At 36.8% G+C, this 23,364-nt stretch overlaps 1 protein-coding gene across 1 annotated transcript in view; it reads right to left on the bottom strand.

Annotated features, from left to right (window-relative positions):
- WDR72 (WD repeat domain 72) overlaps positions 1 to 23,364 on the bottom strand; it is a 210,150-nt gene that overhangs the window by 147,610 nt on the left and 39,176 nt on the right. Inside the window, exons 10-13 of the mRNA XM_043472933.1 lie at positions 18,079 to 18,229; positions 17,211 to 17,456; positions 14,376 to 14,596; positions 11,115 to 11,310 (exon numbers count right to left, since the gene is read on the bottom strand). Coding sequence (XP_043328868.1) covers positions 11,115 to 11,310; positions 14,376 to 14,596; positions 17,211 to 17,456; positions 18,079 to 18,229 — 814 coding nt within the window. The remainder of the gene's footprint in view (positions 1 to 11,114; positions 11,311 to 14,375; positions 14,597 to 17,210; positions 17,457 to 18,078; positions 18,230 to 23,364) is intronic.

The following is a 23,364-nucleotide window of genomic DNA, read 5'->3' as shown; positions in this document are numbered from 1 at the left end:
CCTGGCAGGCTACAGTCTAAGGGGCCGCAAAGAGTTGGACACAACTGAGCTACTGAACACACACATAGGAGGCCAGAACTAATGAAAAATATATTTTCTCAGATAAGTTGGTAGGGTGCTCAGTTTCCTATAGTATTGGATATCGGATCATACATTTGACCTCTCCTTTTATCTGTGCAGATAAACTAAGTCATCTAATTCCAAACTCCCAGTTTAGCTGTTTATTTATATATTATTAGATTAGGACATATTAAAGATTCTTTTAAACTGAGTATTTAAGAAAAGCACAACTTGCTTTGTAATATCATTGATGAGGGATAGTTTCATTAACAGACCAAACCTAGAATGTGTTTTAAAGATAAATGACATAAAATAAGAAACATGTAAAATGTGTTAATCCTAACTAGACTTACAGTTGACACTTCTGGAAGTAAGGAAAGTATGATAACCAAAGAAGGTTATCCAGTGCAAATCAGGGATGAAAAGTAAATTGTCTTGTCAAGCCTTCTTATTCCAGTTCTTTTCCTGGTTCTCAATTTTGATCTATCAGCATACAGTACAATTCCTTTAACTGAAGTTAGTGAAACCGTTTGCTATCCCCTCAAACAAAGAGCAAACTGTAAGATGACATCCTGGGTTCCTCAGTGGAGTTCCTGTTACTCTGACTCTTTGGCCTAGAGTGGATGGAATCCACCTGCAGTTGAATGTGAAAGGGAAAAATAATAGGCCAAAAGTCCAATACTTTTGAAAAGGCTGAGATTAGCAGCCAACATTTTTTATATCATACAAGATAAAATCTGACAGCATTCCCATAGTCAAATTTCCTGCCCACCACCAAAGACAAGGACTTGACCTTGATTTGTTTTCACCAGATTCAACCCTGGAAACACAAAAGACCTTTCCTATCAAATCCTAACAAGTAAGTTAATGGTAGAAGTTGGATATTATTGATGCCCCAGATGAATCAAGTGCATTCAATATCCTTTATCTCTCAGCCAAATCAGAGAACCTACTTTCCCAGAGAATAACAATCATTACAGTCCACTGAGTCTTGTTTTTCCAATCGTTTCCGTGGCAGCTGGCTACTGAGAAGTTGTTAGGGAATTGAAAGAAGGCAGCGTGGGGAGGGGCAGATGGCTCCTTTGGGTTTATTTCACCAAACATGGCAGCTGTGAGGCCCACTAATTTTCCAAGCGTTCATATAGAATGCTTGCAAAGGGGCCAAGTTAAGGAAGAGCCACAGAGCAACATTCCTGATGTGTTCCTCTTTCTCTTGCTATAGAATAGCCCCTGAGAACATTAAATGCAGATTTGGAACTAACATATCCAGCCTGCACTTGATCCAAAATGTAATCAGACTGCAGGAATAAGCTAAAACTGATTATTGCAAGTATTTTCTTTACTTAAAACCTTGAAAGATAGCGAGTAATAAGGGAAACAATAAAGGCAATGACGGTTCCTGTGTCTCTATCCTTGGCAGATTTGTTATTTTCCATTTTTTGATTATAAATGTGAATGTAATGTGATATTTCATTATGACTTTGATTTCCATTTCCCTGATGGCTAACATATTGATAATCTTTTCATGTGCTTTTTCACCATTTGCATATCTTATTTGAAGGAATACCTATTCAAGTCTTTGTCCTTTTAAAACTTGATCTTTTTGTTGTGTTGTTAAGAAATCTTTATACATTCTGGATATTAAACATTCATGAGATATATAATTTGCAAATAAGTTTTACCATTCTGTAGGCTGTCTTTTCACATACTTCATAGTGTCCTTAGACGGACAAAAGTTTTTAATTTTTATGAGTTCCCATTTACTTTTGTTGCTCTGGTTTCTTTTCCATTAATGCAACCATGTGGTATGTATGTATATACGTGTGTGTGCGGTGTGTGTAGATAAAGTGATAGGAATAGATATATAGATACATATGTAATATACAAATATATGTATGTGAAATATGCACATACACATGTGGTTAATTAATAAAAATAAAGCCAGTATTCTCACATACATTAATTTATCACATCTCTTCTACAACATTGCATTATCATCATCATCATTACCATGAGGAAACTAAGACTTTGATCAATTTGTGATTTGCCCAGAAAGTGCACAAATTAAAAGTGGCAGAATTTTCTGTCTCTAAATATAAGGCAGTAACATTAGTTTGATACATTAGGAGTGAATTATTAACCATATGGAACCATTGGTGGTTTATCGTTTCAAAAAAACAGCTTTTAGTTTCATTTATCTTTTCTATTTTTTTGGTCTCTATTTTATTTTTTCTCTGATCTTTATGATTTCTTGCCTTCTACTAACTTTGAGCTGTTACTCTTCTTTCTCTACCTCATCTAGGTGTAAGTTTAGGTTGTTCATTTGAGACTTTTTTTTCCTGAGGTAAACCTGTATGGCTATACTTCCCTCTTACAGCTGCTTTTGCTGTATCCGTAGGTTTTTGGACCATCATGTTTTCATTTTCATTTGTCTCTAGGTATTTTTTAAATTTTCTCTCTGAAAATAAAAGTGCGCATAATACCTTCAGGCACTTTGTATTCAGTGATCCATTGGATGTTTAGCAGCATGCTGCTGTTGTTGTTGATCTTTAGTCTCTAAGTCACGTCCAACTCTTAGTGACCCCGTGGACTATAGTCTGCCAGCCTCCTCTGTCCGTGGGATTTGCCAGGAAAGAAATACTGGAGTGGGTTGCCATTTCTTTCTCCAGAGAACCTTCCTAACCCAGGGATCAAAATCAGATCTCCTGTTTGGCAGGCAGATTCTTTAGTACTGAGCCAGTTAGGAAGCCCATAGCATATTGTTTACAGAAGCTAAATATTTTTAAAAATTTTAATAAAACTCGGCAAATATTTGTTAATTTTGTCCCATGTGTCAAGTGCTATGCTGTTCCTAGAACAGAACAGTGAACATTGACAGACACAGTTCTTGCCCTTTTTGGTGTTTTAGGCTATTGAAGAGGGCATATATTAACCCTTAAATTTAAAATATAAAATTATATGTGCTATGAGAACAAATAGCAAAACTTTCCTCTACACTAACTTGCCTTTACCCCTGCCTTCAGTTAACAGCTTAGAATACTTGTAGTACTTTGAAGCCTTTAGTTAATCCATAAATTATGTGCTTGTATGTTGTCCTATATTTTTTCAAATTGTTTCAAAGGGATGAACTTTTCATGATTTTATAGGAAGGCCATATGTGAAAATTCTAGTATCCTTCAGAGTCGTATGCCCTTCATCAGAATAAGATATAACTGTTGAGCTTAACTAGAGTGGTGATAGGAAGATAAAGAGGGAGACAGAGAAACTTTCAGTATAAAATAGTACAGTAATACATGAAGGATTTATCATAAGTAATAGTTAATGTTTTTTCAGTGCTAACTGCCATTAAGATATGGTAAGTTTTTGAGGAGTTAAAAGTTGACTGGGGTAATAAAAATTGGAAAGAGTAGAACAAGATTCAAACTAAGCAGTACAAATCTCAGAGCTCATAGACACTAATTTCTACTCAAGATGTTGAATTTTGACAAATGTTCAACTATTTAGTAGCTAAAGTCCTGAAAAGTCCATATGTACAAGTGTGTACATAAGAAATTGCATGCACTTGCACACAATACCTGAATAAAAATCTCAAATTATAGTGTAGCTGTGATAAATAGGACTAAGAAGGAAGAAATAAATATTCCCCAAAAAATAGGCAGTAAACTAAAAATACATGTTGAGTAATAACATCAGTAATTATTGTAATAAAGAAGAAAAGGGCTTGGAAAAGGTGATATAGGAAAAAAGCCCACCCTGTGCTTTAATGTATCCTATTTTTCTTTTCCAAAAACAATCATCCCAAGAGGGTTCCATCTGTAATATAGCACAACAAAATAACGTGGCTCTGAGAAAATGACATACCGGAGAGACTACTGCCCGCCGGATGCTGCATACCCAAAACCTACCCTTAAAATGCATATAATGAAAGTCATACTCTGGTTGTGCTGACAAGGCAGTTGGCACAACATAACTTTACCTCATATCTACAAAGGGGTGACCTTGATGAGAAAACCAAGCAAAACTGCCCCTTAGAATGCTATAGTTGGTAACTAGTGGAATTATAAATTTTTAGGATCAAACCCAGGTCTGCCACATTGCAGGCAGATTCTTTACCAGCTGAGCCACAAGGAAAGCTTTATTTTATATTCTATATACTAAATATAGTAGGTTTTCCCTGGTAGCTCAGTGGTCAAGAATCCACCTGCCAATACTGGAGATGCAGGTTTGATCCTTGGGTCAGGAAGATCCCCTGGAGACAGAAATAGCAACCCACTCCAGTATTTCTTGCCTGGGAAACCTCATGGACAGAAGAGGCTGCTGGGCTATAGTCCATGGGGTAGCAAAAGATTTGGACACGACTTAGCAGCTAAACAACAACTAAATATACTATATACTACAAAAGAAGAAAACCAACTAAAACTTGTGGACTGGAAAATTACTTCTCCAGGTAGTGACCTTGTGTGGTATTCTGGAGTGGCAAAGTAGGAATTTAGATGCATGATTCTATTGTGTTAGGGAAAATATGACTATATATATATCTGGGAAACTGTGTCTTGCATATATCTATATAGCTTCATCCTAAACAGTTAAAGCAAACTCAGATCTACAGTAGATTAAACACTGGATGTTTTCTAAAAATATGTCCTATTAACTATTAGTTGACAAGCCTCATCTTATTTTTCTTAAGAGTTCTAGTTTTTAAATTTTCTTTTCTTCTTGTACTTTGAAACCACGGAAGAACAAATGTATCATTTGTATGGCATCATGGTAGATGGATACTTTTATAGCTAACTGCTACTAATTTCACTAAGAAATTAAGAGAGGAAATTTAACACCTGTGGTGAAAATAACTCTGAAATGTATTGTCTTCTTCCCTACTTCCTTAATTTCATATTCATAGGCTTTGTTCCCACTGTCTGTTTATAAGACGGTTTTAAAACTCAGAGTGTGTTTTCCCACAGAAACCATGTCATAACTAGAGGCTGGATCCTCAGGCCTCGCTGCAAGTCAAGCTTCCTGCTCAAGGTCACTCAGCTCACTTTACTGAGCAGACGTAAGAAGAAATTAGCAAAAACAGATTCACAGGGACTCTCAGCTCTACCCACTCACTGGCCTTGAACCCCAGGCCCCAAACCCTTCTTGAGATTTCCTGAGGTTTGGAATCCACCTTGGATATAATACCTTTAGATATTCTTCCTGAAGCCAGTGCCTGGGAAAGATAAAGCCTAGCTCCCAGCAGGAGTCACAGGAGGGGACTGGCAGTTGCCCATAAACTGTGTAAGCATGTCTAAGAGCTTCCTGAACAAGGGAAATGATTTCAGCATTTTTTTTTTTTTTTTTTGGATGACCATCTTCCCAGGAGCACAAGAAAGACGGCCCTGAGCAGTGACTCGTACGCGTGCTTCTCCTGCCTTCCTGTCAGCTCTCGCTTCTGCTATCAGAGTTCCTGCCACTAACAGTCTCCCCACTTGCAATTTGCTGTTTCTAATCTGCCGTCTGAGAAATCAGATGACCAGGGCTGTTAGAACCATGTGTAAATTGAGAGCCAGGCACTGAGAGATAGCCAGAGTTCCTCTCCTTCAGGAGAGCATTGGTGGGTTTCCTGGTAGCCATTTCTTTTCTTCTGAGTTTTTTTTTTTTTTTTAATCTAATTCCCTGCTTGACAGTCTCAGAAAGCTGACCTCCATCTGCAGAAGGAACAGACGAGAACAGAAGACAAACTCAGCACAGATCAAGTACCCAACACTTAGCGTGGGGATCTTCAGACTCGAACGTTCTCTGTGTTCCATTTCCTCCTCAGCAAAATGGGTATAACCATACAGAGTTGGTGAAATATGACGAATTAAAATTATAAACTGCTTCAGAATGAGCTGTGAAAATAATGATCTTTAAAAGAACTACCATCATTCTTGGCGGGGGGGTCTATAAACTGCCACTGCAAGACACAAATTCAGCCTGTCATCTGCTTTTGTAAATAAAGGTTTATTGGAACACAGCTGCACCCACTCCTTTATGTATTATCAATGGCCTCTGTGCTACATATGAGGGCAGAGTTCAGTAGCTGCAACAGAGATCATATGAATCACAAAGCTTAGAATGTTAACTGCCCAACCCTTTACAGATGAAGTTTTCTTGACCTATCTTATCAATAAATGTTTTACTTTCAAGCAAATGTGACTTTATCTTTCCCCCACACAAAAACATTCAGTTGTTTAATAGGGCATATCTCATAACACAGGCCATAAGCTTAACAGAAACCCTTTGATAATAATCATAATAATATTTACATTTAATAACACAAATTCATTACACAAGTTTTCTATTATGTAAATTCTTTGCTGTAAACAGAAAAGTCCTCAGAATTAATTTAAATTCAATTCTTAAAAGAAAAATGAACTTGGAGCTGAGATTTATTTCTGGTGTGTATTTTAGGGGGAAAAAATCAGTATTACATTATCCTTGTTGTGTCTCAGCAATGAGAGTGACAAAACTGCCCAGAGTTGTCAGTGCCAAATACAATGTGAGAGCTCAAATATTAATCAAAGTGACATCTCCAATTTTTTCCCTTCCTAATCAGGCCTAAACATCATGGGACATCCGGCAAATCAATAAGCAAAACTGGATGCCCTCATCACTCCCAACGTGGCAGCGCTGCACTTTTATCCAGAAGACAAGGGCCCCCACTGCTGCATAAATACTCTGCTCTGATTGTTTGCTTCTCCCACGAGACAAGCATGCCCACCTATGATCCCATACTTTACCCTGTTACATATCTGACTATGCCACCTGTCACTGAAAAGATACACCTCTGACGATTTCAAGATAAGATAGGCATGGGTGGTACATGGCTCTAGAATATGCCTGTGCATTCTACCAGAGAGAATAAATAAGTGAATAAATACATCTCATGAATAAAGTGAGAATGGGTTGTTATAAAGTGTCTGTGAAGAGCTAGTCTCATACCCTGTCCTCCACAACTAGAGTAAAGTGACACAGGACCTAATCTAAACCCCACCCCCTCACCTTCCACCAAGGTGGCTTGTGGTGCGGTTGAGAATTTTAATTACTTTTGGCTTTACTCCCTTTCCCTTGCCTTTTATTTCTAGGTCTCTTTCCCCCAAATCCGTATCCCATTGACACCTCCTATTTTTCCTTCTAGGGAGCTCTGGAGTTGCTGTAGTGCTGAAAGATCTGATAAATGCCTGAGTGTCCATTTATTCCTTCTCCATGTATTCAGAGGAGGCAGCATGTTGGAGAAATGGAGCAGAGAATAGGTCTGTTCACACATAGAACGAAGTTTGAACTTTTTGGCAAAACTGAAAGGATAAAAATAGGAAAAGTTGGTTGGTGTAGAAAATATACAGACTTCTACACAAGGAAGTGAGGCATGTGCCTGTGAATTCCAATAACCCTAGGGAAGACTTGGAGGAGAAAGCTAAGGATCTATCTACAGCTGGGCAGCCAGGATCTAAGAGCCACCACAACTGGCCAATGGTAAGATGAACTCATTTGTGCTCAATCTGTTGAAGTCTAAGAAAACTTTGGTTGGTTCATTCATTCATTCAAGTGCTAGTCATGTCAGTGAACAAGCATATTCTAGACCCTCATAGACCATTTTTCAGCCTAACTGTTTTGGTCCTAGCTGGTACTTTTCTCCCCTAACTTTATGAAATGGAAATGGAAAGTCTTCCTGATCCTGGATTTTCCCACCTTTACCAGAAAAAGATAAAATAAGTATCAAGTAGAATAAACATATTGGAAGTATATTAGCTAGATGAAATGCAGCGTGAGAAAGAAAAAGTAGTTCATTAAATTTTCAACAAAATTGGAATTGCTGAGGTTAAAGGCAGCTCAAAACAAAGCCAATACAAGACACAGACTAAAAGGAACAGCATAGACTTATTCATAAGGAATGAGTGTGGTAAGGAGTTCAGCTGTCAGCTGTCTCCAGAGTGTTGCGGGGCTCAAATAAGATTATCAACCCGAGGAGGCTTTGAAAAAGTAAAAAGTCACGTCACAAATATAAAGGCAATGATATAATTATTGGTGACAATTTTTCACCAGTTATAAGCTTAAGATGAGTTATGGTAGTTCATAAACTATTACTGTAGATTAGCAAGAGATAAGTAGCCTCATAATTTCATTTGGAACAAATATCCTGTAAGTTAATCGAGCACTAAACATGCACATATCAGTTTATATGGCCATTTTAAAACAAATTTTTTTATAGGAAAAAAATATAAATAACCAATTGTAGGAGATTCCTGAGTTAAAGTATGGCGTATCCATAATGGCCACTATGTCAATTATTGTTCACTTGTCAACCCACTCCATCCTTCCGATACCCTTCTGTGTCTTGCTCTGTGCCCTTGACCAATTTCTAAAACTGCCCTTCCTGTCTGACTTTCAGTTGGATTAAACTAATGAAGGTGACTGCAAAAGGAAAGAGAAGAGAATTTCCTCCAGCTCTCTTTGTCTCAGTACTGCATTTCTGGTGGGAGCTCTATGAATGTGAGCTAAGTCGCTTCAGTCATGTCTGACTCTTTGCAACCCTATGGACTGTAGCCTGCCAGGCTCCTCTGTCCATGGGATTCTCCAGGCAAGAACACTGGAGGGGGCTGGCATTCCCTTCTCCAGGGAATCTTCCCAATCCAAAGACTGAACCTGCGTCTCTTACATCTCCTGTATTGGCATGCAGTTCTTTACCACCAGTGCCACCAGGAAGACCCAGGGAACTCTGTGACCCCAGAGAGTAATCACGCCTCTGGCTTCAGCTTGAATTGGGTTCCAGTACTACTATTTTCTCATTGTTCACTTCAGCCCTAGAGATGGTAAGAGCTTCCTGATACTGCTAGTGTTCAGGTAATGGCCTCACTGTCCATTCCTTGTCTGTTCCCTAGTCCCTATCCACATCCCTCTAAAGAGTCCTTTCATTACAGTCTCTTCATTTTACCCACCTGGGTTGAATTCAGTTTCTGGCCAGGACCATGACTGAAATACAATACAGACGTCTGTTTATTGACATAGAAAGATGTCTGACAGAAAGTAGATCAAAATATTAAGAGCAGCTATCTTTAGGGAGTGGGATAGGATTCCATTTTTATTTTTCTCTCTATTCTTCAACTGTTCTCCATTTGATTATATATTTGGGGAGCATAAAAATAAATATTAAAATACAATGTTGGAATAAATAGGGTTTCAAGAACTACTAGTGGTTTTTCTTCCCTCCATTACTGCCTGTTCCATCAAAAAGAAATAAATAAAAAGTTGCATAGCTTGAAAGGTATCCTGGTGGGGCAATGGAACCATAAAGACTTATGAGTACCCAGATTTTTTTTATTCTTCCTAGACTCTGTTTTCTAAGAGAAAATATGTTTGATTAGCAAGTATTTAAAATTTCAAAATTAAAAACAATGCAGTTGTGCTTTTTAAAAAATGGATAACCAACAGGGACCTACTGTATAGGACAGGAAACTCTGCTCAATATTCTGTAACAACCTAATTGGGAAAAGAATTTGTAAAAGAATGGATACATGTATATATATATAACTTAACCACTTTGTTGACACCTGAAACTAGCACATTATTATATCAACTATACTCCAATATAAAACAATTAAATAAATACTATCATAACCATTAAAAAACAATGTAGTTGCACACATTTGTCAGTGTATATGTTTTACAGATTCAGATTTCACAAGCAAAAATCAAGATTTTGCCACATTTTTGGATAATATTTAAAATAGTCAACTCTTACTTAAGACTTGGCACCTACAGGCACTGTTTACAAGCATTTTAGGTATTTGTTAATGTAAGGGAAGACAAGTACTATTACTCCCATTTCATAGATGAGGAAATTGACATGCAGTGAAGCCAAGTTATTTGTCCAAGGTCATATAGTTCTTCATTAGTAGGTCCTGGAGGCAAGCCCAAGCATTAGAACCTATTTTATCCATTATACTCAAACATCACTTAGTTGATAGATTACCTAAGAATTCTAAAGCTCTTCTAGTTCTGTGAATATGTGCAAAGAACAATGGGGAGCCTCATATTGGTTCACCACTTACTAGTGTGTAATCTCGCACATTTACAAATCAGACCTACAGATTCCTCATGGATACAATGAGGAAAAATACCTCTTCTATCTACCCTAGAAATTGTGATACTCTAATGGGAAATGAGCATGAAAGCCCATCAAAGCTTAAAGCAGGCACAAATGTAAGGTGATACTATGTTGCATCCTCTGTGTGTCATCATTAACACATGAACATCAAATATAAAGAAAATAGCAATTATTTTGGTGAAGTATTGCTCTAAACCATAACATTATAAACTATCCAGTCTGTTAATAACACCCAACATAAAACCACCACGGATTAATCAATACGAATCATGCAATGGTTTCAGTGAAATGTACTCTCCAGTGCACTCCCTTGACTCACATTCATTAATTACTTCACCGTATTTGATTTGTTCCCAGCATTTGCCTGAAATGTGTTGCTCTCAACTTAAGAGTTATAGAGTAAAACTTTTTTAAAAAAACTTAAAACTTAAAACTATATATTCTCTATGCTATGACATCAAAAGTTCAATTGAACCACTCAGTTTTCAGTTTCCCTGACTCAACTTTTTGGAGTTTTGTAATTAATTATATTCCATTATTACTGATCATCAATTAGCTCAAAATGTTGCTGAGATGGTGAGTATGCTGAAGAAGGCAGAATTCAATGATAATTTGAGACTAGTAGTAGGACACTAAATTTCTCTCTTGTTAATAATTAAAGTAGATAACTTATGTTTTTATTTATAGCTTCCAGAAATATCCGGCTCAGTCCTGTGCACTGCTGTGTCAGCTAATCACCAGTGGGTCAGGATCTGACTTGGGCCATGGTGTTTATTTTCCATACATGCCTGCAAACAAAGCCTTTAAGTGTAGCTCAACCAAAGGGAAAAGGAAGTGAGGGATTCGCATGTATTTTCTGGAAATACATACAGATGCATTTTGATGCATACATATGTAAAGGATAAAAAGGGGTGTAATTTCAATATACCTGTTTCAATTTCCCAGATGTAAACAGAGTCATCTGCACATCCAACAATCAGAAAGTTCTCAACGGGATGCCACTTAATCATCCTCACAGGGAAAAGGTGCTTCCGGGCACTCAGGAGGCACCTCCGCCCCTCCAGGTGAAGAAGAGCCACAGAGTGGTCACTGCACACACAGCAGATTACCTGATAACTTCGCAGCTGTGGAACAAAGAAAATCCAGCATTCTTTGTAAGTAAATAGTCAAATGCTTTCTTTAAAATTAAACCTGATTTCCCCCTGAGTAACATGAGTTTTTGTTAAAACCCCATTTACCAAAGGACGGATCTGCTTTCTATAGCACCTCTCCGTATAACACTGCACAGGGGAACTTTGCACACCAAGTAGATTTTAGATTCAAAGACATATCAGGAAGGTCAAAAGACGCATGGCAAGAGGAGAATTCCAGGCCAGATCTACTCATAAGATAAATGAAGGACTTGACCATCACTCAGCAGATTCAGGCAGTGAGGCAGACATCGGAAATAATGCAGAATAAAATAAACCCCAGAACTAATTTGTTGCCACAAAAAGAAGCTATTTGTAGACACAAGCTTAGGCCCAAGGGTATCATGAGCTGGTATTTTCCACTTACAGTCTCAAAATGTGATTTGGTGCTGTTCCCAGAACTATACAAATTCTAATCCAAACAGGAAACTCAGTGTAGACACAATCTAAAAGAGGTAAGCATTAGATAGTTCCAGCTGAATGTACAGCTTCAAAGACACAAGGACCAAAAATAGTCTCACAGGACAAAAATTCTTAAGATACTTTTAAGACATCAGCATGTGGTTACCTTGAGCATAGTTTAGGACAAACACCATTCTTGCTGGGTGCTGCCAAGGCTCACCCAGAAGTTTACAGGGCAGCTCTGTGCCTCACCACGAGGGCCATGCACTGATCAGCCAACAGTGGGGATGGCTGGAGTGGGGGAAGGAGGATGAGTGGGCATTTTGTCTGCGCTCTCTTTTATCTTTTCTAACCATTTTGCAATACGGATGCTCCTACTTTTCCTAAGGCACCTGGCCAGACTTCTGGCTGCTATGTTAAAAGCATCAGTTGACATCCCTTTGAGAATCTCCCAGTGCCAATCACGACCTCTCTCAGTGGGGCACTGGGGGATGTGTTATTTTTCCTAATAATAAATTTCTCCTCTCCTTTTTAAAGGAGCCTGCAGAAATTCTGAGGGGGGCGGGAATCAAAAATGACAGGTGATATATGGGGAGGCTGGACTTGTCGAATGGGGCAGATGGCACTGTCGCCCAACTATTACTTCGTGGAGAACCTGCTCAACCCACAGCTTCTAGAATAGACAGCCCAGTGTACTTCAGGAAATTCACACACACATATAACACAAGAAAATAACATGTGAACACAGATTCTATGGCTAGAGTAGACAGTAGACCCCTACTAGGCCAAGTGGATTGTCTTTTCTAGTCATTTGAAGTTGCAAAGCTAAAAGAAATCATAGGAAGTGACAAGATAAAGGAGTAATCACAGAAAAGCAGACCATATTGGGGCAGTGGATTCTAAGAGTAACCTTAGTTTCTGAATTTGAGTTAAAGTTCCACTGCAGATTCTGCTGTAGTGTTTTTGTTTTTAAAATTTTTATTCTGTATTGGAGTATAGCTGATTATGGAGGAGGGCATGGCAACCCACTCCAGTATTCTTGCCTGGAGAATCCCCATGGACAGAGAAGCCTAGCAAGCTACAGTCCATGGAGTCATAAAGAGTCGGACATGACTGAGCATGCACCCAGGAGGAGGAGAGGTTTCTCCCCCAAACTCCCCTCCCGTCCAGACTGCCACATAACATTGAGCAGAGTTCCATATGCTATACAGGAGGTCCTTGTTGGTTGCTGTAGTATTTGTCTTGGATGCCTAAGGATTGCCTCTTAAGTCCTTTCAATAAACTCCCCTAGTATTTGGCTTTGAATGTGTCCTGATCTTTGGAGCTCTGACTCCAAATCAGCAATGACTGAGGCAGAAGTAAAAGGAGTGAGAAGTGGAACTGATTTGGACTACTATCCTAGAGTCTAAAGGAAAATATATATTTTTTTTAAAAAGGAAGAACTTCAGGAATAAAAGACGTATCAAGGTATCTCAAACCACCAGATAGTTGTTTTTTTTTTTTAAAGGGGGCGAGGGGGTTGTAGGGCTCACTTAACTTTGTTATACTATTTTGTTTAATCATTTCTGTTCCTGAAATACTGCTTTAATTTTTTCTTACTACAAAAATACAGTGAAAGTTTTCTTTGGTTTTACTTTGGAGTTGATTTTTCATAATATTACTGTGGAGAAATAATTTTTGCAAGTCAGTCAACTAACATAAACTCAGAGAACTCAAAACTTGTTTGTTCATATTTTATCAAAGATATCAGCTTTATGAAGGCTGAATTTAAGCTGACATTGCATGAGAAAATTATATCTGAAAATATTTCCTTTCCTTAGCATAAGGTAGATGCTCATAAATTTGAGAAAGTTCAATGTTGAAAATATTTGAAAGTTCAATGTTGAAAATAAATAAAAGAGCAAATAAAAATCTATTTAAGAAAAAGAAAATGTAATGATCATTATTATTATTAAACTGTTAAAGGCAAAAGTTAATTTTAATTTACAATTCCTATGTATTTATTTTTCCATTGAGTGTCCATTGAGTGCATGCGTGCTAAGTCGCTTCAGTTGTGTCTGACTCTTTGTGACCCTATAGACTGTAACACACAAGATTCCTCTGTCCATGGGATCCTCCAGGCAAAAATATTGGAGTGGGTTGCCATGCCCTACTCCAGGGAATGTTCCCGACTCATAGATCAAACCTGAGCCTCTTATATCTCCTGCACTGGGTGGTAGGTTCTTTACCATTAGCACCACCTGGAAGCCCTCAGTGTCCATTACTTTTTATTTAAAAAGAAAAGATAATTTCATTAAAAATTAAGATGTAGAACTAGGGGAAAAAGTGTAAGTAAGTATAAGTTAAAGAGAATTAACTGACTTTTGTAAAGGCAAGAATTGATGAGACTTCTGCTTTAGAACCGCTTTATCTGTTTAAGCTGTAAAAAATAATAGAATACATAACAAATAAGAAAACGAATTCATAAAAATCACCCAGTTGTATTATGGGTATTTTTTCTTTTCCATGGAACTACTTTTCCTTAGAATTTTTAAATGTTCTGAAATGTTATATAACTTAAATTTATGTGTTACGTTTCACCCATCATCTTAACTTACTTTGAAATTCTCTGGAGACATCAGAAGACTTGTTACCAGGCCAGCTTGCAAAAAGAATTTATGCAAAATTTCTTCAGTAAAGATATTCCACAAGATGACCCATGAGTCCTGGTCCCCAGACACCAGCCAACTTTGGTCTAATTTTGAAGAGAGACCATGTGGGTAAAGCAAGGAAGTAACACTGTGGTGATGACCTTTGAGAACTTTCTGAGGAAGGGAACCTGGAAAACAACCAAACACCAAATAATAAAAGAAAGTTATTTTTGTTCAAGAAATAGTTCTGAAATTTTCTTTTATAAATTTTTAGTGTAAGAAAACTGCATATAATTAAAAGTAGGCAGTTGACTAAGAAAATTAATAAACAACCTTTTGTTGTTGTTGTGCAATTGCTAAGTTGTGTCTGACTCTTTGCAACCCCATGGACTGCAGCACACCAGGCTTCCCTGTTCTTCACCATCTCCCAGAGTTTGCTGAAACTCACATCCATTGAGTCATGATGCTATCTAACCATCTCATCCTTTGTCGCTTCCTTCTCCGCCTGCCCTCAATCTTTCCCAGCATCAGGGTCTTTTGCATTGGACCATAAAGAAGGCTGAACACCAAAGAATTGATGCTTTTGAACTGTGGTCCTGGAGAAGACTTTTGAGAGTCCCTTGGATAGCTAGGAGATCAACCAGTTAATCCTAAAGGAAATCAACCCTGAATATTCATTGGAAGAACTGATGCTGAAGCTCAAGCTCCAATACTTTGGCCACCTGATGAGAACAACCCTTGGATTATTTCAAAAGGCAAGTGCCTCACTACAAGCTAGGTCATGCTTTTAATAGAGCACTGAAGCCGGTTGTTCAAAGTCGATTAATTCTTTAAGGATGTTAGCAAGTTACCAGTTCCAGTGCCAAGAAATAGCAAACTCTGTCATAAAAGAGTGACAGTTCATACATTCTGTGTCTACAAAAATAATCTCAGAACATTTCTGCTGTCCTTTAAAACAACATGATCACATCTAGTACAAAAGAAAACCAAAGTTTCACAGAATATTTTTGCTTCAGAAGATATTACAGGTTACCTAGTTCCACCACTTCGTTTTACTGATAAAGCATCTGAGGCTCAGAAGGGTTAAGTGACTTGAATTCAAGTGTGAAGAAACACAGCATAATGTTTAAGAGCATAGCTTTGCTATTGAACAAATCTGGTTTTGTTTTTCTGGGTCTGTTGGTTACTAGATGGGTCACCATGGACAACTTGCTTTTTCCCTCTAAGCCACAGGTACTGCATCTGAAACAGTGCGATAAAATAGCCCTTACTTCACACAAGACAACTATGTGAAATAAGATAATGTACATAATTTCTTAGCATTGGCACTTGGTAGGACAACCTGGGTATGAAAACCTGGGTTTCATACCATATGAAACCTGGGTATTTCATACCATAGCTGAAGTAGAACACAAACTTACTGATACCCAGTTTCCACACTTCTTCTTCCTTCATTATTGGCTAAACTCAAAAAAATTAGAGAGGACCACAGACCACAATCTCTTTTTATTTACACTGGGTCACAAAGAATTATTATTACTTCTATTCCATCAGACACCTCTTCATTTTATATCCACTAACAAACCAGATGAATATTAATTCAGATGCTACCAGTCAAATGTAGATATCTGCTTTTTTTTCTGGATAAGATAAATCAGTCAAGATAAAATATGCTAAGGTCTTAAGCTTTTTTACTAACTTTTAGCATCAGCCATTGATACATATAGCAGTACACTGTTGTTGTCTTCGTTGTTTAGTCACTAAGTTCTGTCTGACTCTTTTGTGACTCCATGGACAGTAGCCTGCCAGGCTTCTCTGTCCTTGGGGATACTCCACGCAAGAATACTGGAGTGGGTTGCTATGCCCTCCTCAAACAAATTTACCTACACAACTCCAAATCTCAGTCACCTCTATATTTGCTTCTTTTACATAAGACAACTTTCTGCATAATGGTCTTTACTTAATATATTTTTGCTGTTGTAATGCACAAAGATATGTAAAAACATATTTATATTTCATTGACACAAAAATGAAAAACTAAAATAGGAAGATACCACTTTTTCCTGATTGTCAAATATTAAAAAGTTGAATAGAATAGAAGTTTGGCTAAGGTTTGAGGAAAAAGGCATTTTTATACATGTGTGTTAGTGGATACACATGTACATTGATGTACTTTGGAAAACATTTTAAGATATATTTTCAAAATTAAAAATATACATAAAGGTTGATCTAGTAATTCTACTGGAAAATAATTCTATACATGTACCCACATATATGTGCAAAGAGAGTTAATTCTGCATTGTCTATAGTCTAGCCAAAGGCTAGAAAAATCTTAAACACACATCATAGGAGACTTTTTCAATTAAAATTCAATTATTATTAATCATTTAAAATGAAGTCATAAAGAATGTGCTCCAAAATATTTAAGATTTAAGAATATTTTAGTAAAATATGTAGGCTGTGGTTTTATTTTTATAATACAACTAAAAGAATGTATACTGCTATCTTGTTATATGCCTATATATGCATAGGAAATTTCAGAAAGGGTATAAAGAAACTTATTAGCACTTGCCTTTGGTGATCTTCCTGGAAGATCAAATAAGGAGAGAAATTTATTTCTCATCATATAGTCTTCTATTTGACTTTTTTAAAAACCTATATGTGTTTTACTTTAGCATTAAAACATGCACAAATTTACTAGCAAATGCCTACAATTTTTTAAGCTTCAGCAATCTTCTTAGTATAGCTTATTAGTTGAAACTTAGGTAAATTGAGTAAATAGGGTCAAATTAAATTCAAGACCTTTTAGTAAAGAACCGCCTTCAAGAAGTCCTGCTTTGGCAGCATTCAAAGCCTGTGTAATGAATATTGTCCCATCTTCACAGCCACATATTAGTTTATCAAGACTTGGAACATACTCTGATGAAGTGACAACCGCAGTTTCATTCTCATCTTTAAGCCCAGAGAAGTAGTCACTAATACTTTGTGATGTGGTATAATGCTTATCGAAATTATCTTGAAGGGTCCAAGTGGTAGTTATTGGTATCTCTGAGAAGAAAACACACAAAGGGGAAAAATTTGGTTTATAAATTCATCACAGATATAGAAAATAGTATCAAGGCACCATACCTGGGGGCACATAGAGGCTCTTTTGCCATCCTAATAGTGTGCTATAGGCAGGAAGTTCTCCTGCTATGCATTGTTTTCACTCCAAATGCTTTTTTATTGGTTCCCTCTCCCTTAAGGAGCCTCAGAAGAATAGATGTGTAATAGTGGATTCATTTTTAGACTTAACTGAAAAAGAACTGAGAAACTTTTTCAAATAGAGAAATGAGTTGAAAAGGAGTACAGGATATGGAAATGACAAATTCAAAAATATGAATGTGATTTATCAGCCTACCCTGTATTCATATTGTCAACATTCATTTCAATTCAAAAACATCACTCACAATAAGCTGATGTTAATTTGAATTACAGTGGCCGCACTACTGTATAAGATCTATAAGCATCATGTTTATACCTATATTTATGTTAGCATCTAACGCATAGTGGTACATGAGAACTTTCTCTTGTTTGTAGCCTCCTATTACTTAACTTAAAAAAAAAAACACCAGATTAATTATAAAGTATTTCTTAGAAGACAGGTGATTAAAAATAGAATTTGTCTTACCTCTAGGAGAACCATCAAACTTGGACACAGGAACATCAGGGATGTGCCACAAAGTAATTCTTCCAGAGACTTCTCCAGAGAAAAGTATCTTATAAAAAGGCTCTTTTCTTTCATTCATGTAGCCCATAACAAAAGGAAGGCTCTGGTCCAACTAAAAAAAAGTTAACATTTATGTAAAAAAAAAAATCTTTCAAAAAAAAATCTATATAATGGCAGCCACTGCTTTTAAATGAAAGAACAAGACTTCATGGGTGAACTAAATTATTTCCATTTATTCCCACTGTTTCAAAGTTTCAAGTAAATTTAGGAAATAGCCTCTTACTTAAGACAAAAAAAAATTTTTTTTTATAAAATAAAAAGCAAAGTCATCAGCTAGATTTCAGAGCATTAATAAGAATAGCTAACATTTATTGAACATGTTCTGTGTGTATATTATACATTCCGTTAGGGGCTTTGCATGTATTCAAGGTAAATAATCTTGTGAAGTTGGTATTATTATTGTCCTCATTTTACAAATGAATAATCAAAAAGGGAAGAGGTTAATTTATCTAAGGTGATATCGATAGCAGTGGGCTTTTCAGTCTAGTAATTATGACTCAAAAGCCCATGTGATAATGACAGTGCTCCACTGTGCACTGAGGAGGTCTGATTTCTTTACAATCCTTGAGTTCCAACTGTCACTTGAAATAGCAACAACTGATATTTGTATGGTAATTTTGTGGTATTAATGTGCTTTCTAATTTTTGTTGACTATTTTTCAGATATAACATACTTGATTTCAAATTTGGCCCCAACTGGCCCCAGAGAAAAATGAATCCATAACTTATATATATATATATATAATATATACTATGATATTAGTATAAATACATGCTATAATTTACATAAATATATACACTATATATTTATGTGTATGAAGATAATTTTATTGAGACATAGAATGAATATTGGGCATCAGAACTCTGAGAGATATGCTTTTACTAGTGAATGGGCCTTGAATCTTCCTAGTACCTCAGTGCACTGTAGATGTTCCTTGAGCAGACATGTATATAGAGATTATGCACAATGGGTCAAAATGATTAAGTGACTAGAAAAATGAAAACAAAACCCTCTTTTCATGTACAAATAAAAGACACCCTGGAAAGAAAGCCAAGTGCTGGTGCCAGAAATAAAAAAGTCTAAGAAAGTGATAGTTTCTTGTCAGAAAACACATGTCCGAAGTTTCAGATAGACATTTTAGTGAAAAAATTCTATAATGTATTTCTACAGAATATTAAGGGCCAAAATATCACTACATTTAATCCTTACAGCAAAGCTACAGAGTAAATAAACATTATTATTTCTGTTATAGAGATAAAGAAATTAAGATGGGAAGAGAATAAAAAAAGTAATTCAAGACCAAGATATGTAATCCTCTAAAGTCTCCAGAAATAAGAGCATTGAAGAAAAACAGTTTCAATGAAGTAAGTTCCCTAAATCTTTTTTGGGGTCTTATACTTCTCAAGGCTATCAATTTTGTGTTAGAAATGGTGTTGATACAATTTGATTATTGGCCTCTCAAACTCTCTCAACCTTTGGGAACCTTAAAATTGACTAGCTCAATTTTCTCATGATTTTGATATGAAAATGAAGCTCCAGAGAGGCTGAGTGGTTACTCAGATTGGTGGTAGCACAGCCTCCCTCAAAGCAAAATGTGCTGCCCCACTAGCCCATTCTCCCCAGACCACGATGATCCCCTCTACCCTCACTTCTGTACTATTGCTCACTTGCTCACACCCACTCCTTGATGCCTCAATCTCCTCCTTTCCAGTAGTTATCTCTTGAGTTCAACTGAAAACTCCCTCGGAGCCCCTTACCATGTGATTCTCATTTTTCATAATAGTACCCATCACCTATCACAAGAAGTACCTATCCTCCTAGAGGTAATAAAATAGTCATTAACAGTGAATTATCTTGGGATAAATACCTGGATTCAAATCCTGGTTTTAGCTCATACTAAACTCTATTACAAGAGCCAATTACTTGATTTAGGCAATTTACTTAACCTCCCTGTATCTCTTTTTCCCCTAACTGTGATAGAAGGCTAATAAATAAAAGCACCTACTACCTGGGTTACTGTCAGGATTAATGAGTTGATAAGGGTAAGTACTTAGAATGGTGGTGCTAGTGGTAAAGAACCCTTCTGCCAATGCAGGAGTCAGAAGAGACACAGGTTTAATCCCTGGGTGAGGAAGTTCCCATGGAGGAGGGTATGGCAACCCACTTCAGAATTCTTGCCTGGAAAATCCCACGGACAGAGGAGCCTAGTGGGCTACAGTCCATAGGTCGCAAAGAGTTGGACACAACTGAAGCAACTTAGCACACAGGCACAATAAATAGAAACCATTCTCAATATCCATTTTCAGAACAAATGAGAAATTCACTCCAAAGTCCATTCCCAGACTCTGGAACCAAACTTCTTAGGTTCAAATCTTGGGAATTAACCTCTCTGAGCATCAGTTTCAAAATGGGGTCATGGTAGAAATTCATGTACATAAGACCATGTGTGTGTTTAACAATAATAAGGACTCCAAAAAAAAAAAGTTACCTGTCATCATTGTCATTGTCATTACTCTTAGTTCATGCTCCCAAATTCCTTATCTGCAATCTTCAGGCTGTTTCTATCCTATCTACTCCCACCTCAACACTGCAGTCTTACTCCACAGCTAAGACCGTGGAAAACCCAGTTCCTCATCTCAGCAGTCAGGATCCCTGCTACAGGCTTGGATGATCATCAGCTATGATTTGAAGCTAGGGAGGCTCTCATAAAGCTGTTGGAATAAAAGGTGAGTCCTTATTCTTGCTACTACAACTCCATCAGCAGATAAGCCCCTGATATCCCATGAGAACATGCTATCATCAAACAAGGGGATTCAATTTTATGGCATCACTCCAAAAAACATGTTTATACAGCATAATTCTCTATTTTCATTGTATCCATTAACCTCAGCTCCCTACACCACAAAAATGCTTTATTACCTTGTAACTGTAGGAGGCACTAAGAAGTCTTATATTTAGTGAGTATTGGTGATGTTTTGAATAGGGAGAAACTGAATTTAGTTTTGTGGCTGGATAAAGGGCAATTAAGGGTCTAAGTATAAGTAGACCAGCTTCTTTTAGTTTCAGATTATTCCATTCATTTTCACTGGCTTTCAAGTACTTTTAAGATACTGAAACAAGTACTTGTAAGATATTGAAACAGCTGTGGTTGTCTAAATAAGAATTATATATCAATAGAAGACTCACAAATCCATGTCTTCACCTTTTGAAACATAAAGAAAGGCAGCTTCCTCTAAGATTAGTATTTTTTAAAGTTAATTTATAATTGTTTTTATTTTTCTTCATAGTTATGCATAGCATTGATACCTGCGGTAGACTAGAAGCTCTTAAAGGACATTTCTCATATCTAGCTTTTAGGGCAAACTGTGCTATGTAAAAATGCATTCAGGAACTAAAAAGGAAGAAAGGGAAAGCCCTTTAAAAAATGACTTAAAATGCCTTTTTAGCAAGCCACAATACTGATTTTGTTATCAACAGCAAAACAAGGCTCTATTGCAGCCCACAAATTCCTTTAGAAATAGGGCTCCACACCATAACTCTAAAGTTTGCCTGTGCCCTAATGGCACTTGGAGTTCTAATTTTCAGTTGACACTGCTTAATTAAGTTTTTGCAACAAAACCTCACAGATATATTAAAGAGACAATACTGAACTATAGGATTTGCAACAACTATGCTGCCTACTTAAGCAAACTGTCAGTGTAAAAAGTAACATACTTCCTTGGTTGACACATCAATAATTCAGAATGCCTCCATTCTCCATGAAATACCTTTTTGGAGAATTAGCTGATCTCTAAATCCAGTAGGATTATTTTTGGGGGCTCCAAAATTGCTGCAGATGGTGACTGCAGCCATGAAATTAAAAGACGCTTGCTCCTTGGAAGAAAATTTATGAAAAACCTATACAGCATATTAAAAAGCAGACATTACTTTACCAACAAAGGTCCATCTAGTAAAGCTATGGTTTTTCTAGTAGTCATGTATGGATGTGAGAGTTGGACTATAAAGAAAGCTGAGCACCGAAGAATTGATGCTTTTGAACTGTGGTGTTGTAGAAGACTCTTGAGAGTCCCTTGGACTTCAAGGAGATTCAACCAATCCATCTTAAAGGAAACCAGTCCTGAATATTCATTGGAAGAACTGATGCTGAAGCTGAAACTCCAATACTTTGGCCATTTGATGCGAAGAGCTGATTCACTGGAAAAGACCCTGATGCTGGGGAAGATTGAGGGCAGGAGGAGGAGACGACAGAGGATGAGATGGTTGGATGGCATCACCAACTCAATGGACATGAGTTTGAGTATACTCCAGGAGTTGGTGATGGACAGGGAGGCCTGGTGTGCTGCAGTCCATGGGGTTGCAAAGAGTCAGACAAGACTGAGTGACTGAACTGAACTGAAATCCAGTAGGTTAAAGAAAAACAACTTTCATTGACACTACTGAAATAAAATAGCTGCTTAAATTTTCAGGCTTCATAGAGTGTCAAAGATATAATTTAGTCAAGTAAAAGCTCACAGTTACATCCTCAACTCTCTGCCAAGAACCATAATTTTATTTGTTTTAACAAGAAACTTTATACAGAAGAATAGCTAAATGCATGTAAGAATGATCTCAATATACAGTTAAGTAAAAAAAAAAAAAAGGCAGGATATGAGCCATTTGATAAAATTTAAAAATTAAAGTAGATATACCAAAATGTTAATAACTTTGTATCAAAATATCTATCAAAAGGGTTAGTGGAAAATGTGTGAGTATGTGTATGGGTGTGTGTGTGTGTATGCAGACAGCAAGAGAGAGAAAGAGAATGAGAGAGAGAAGAAATAAATATGGCAAATGTTAATGACTGGTGAATCTAGGTAAAGGGTATGTGACTGATTATGTACTATTCTTACAGCCCTTCAAATATTTGAACATTTTCCAATTAAAATAAGTAAATACATAAAATAAAAAACTCAGAGTGAATATTTATGGTGATAAAATTAGAACTTTTAATTTCTCCCTTTTTTATCATTTATAATTTTCTATAATAAGTATGTATTGTTTAGTTAATCAGACTTAAAAATAGATTTCTTAAAGGCAAAGATTTCAGTAACCATTAACAGTTAGATTTAATTTTCTCATTAACAATTTGATGTGATGCTTCAATTCAATTTTTTCAAGCCCGAATCTGTTACAGACAAAGTAACACTT

The sequence above is a fragment of the Cervus canadensis genome, chromosome 6 (assembly GCF_019320065.1).
Source record: "Cervus canadensis isolate Bull #8, Minnesota chromosome 6, ASM1932006v1, whole genome shotgun sequence".
NCBI classification, from domain to species: Eukaryota; Metazoa; Chordata; class Mammalia; order Artiodactyla; family Cervidae; genus Cervus; species Cervus canadensis.
The sequence above is the reverse complement of the archived record's forward strand: the minus strand, read 5'-3'. Positions and strand labels throughout refer to the sequence as shown.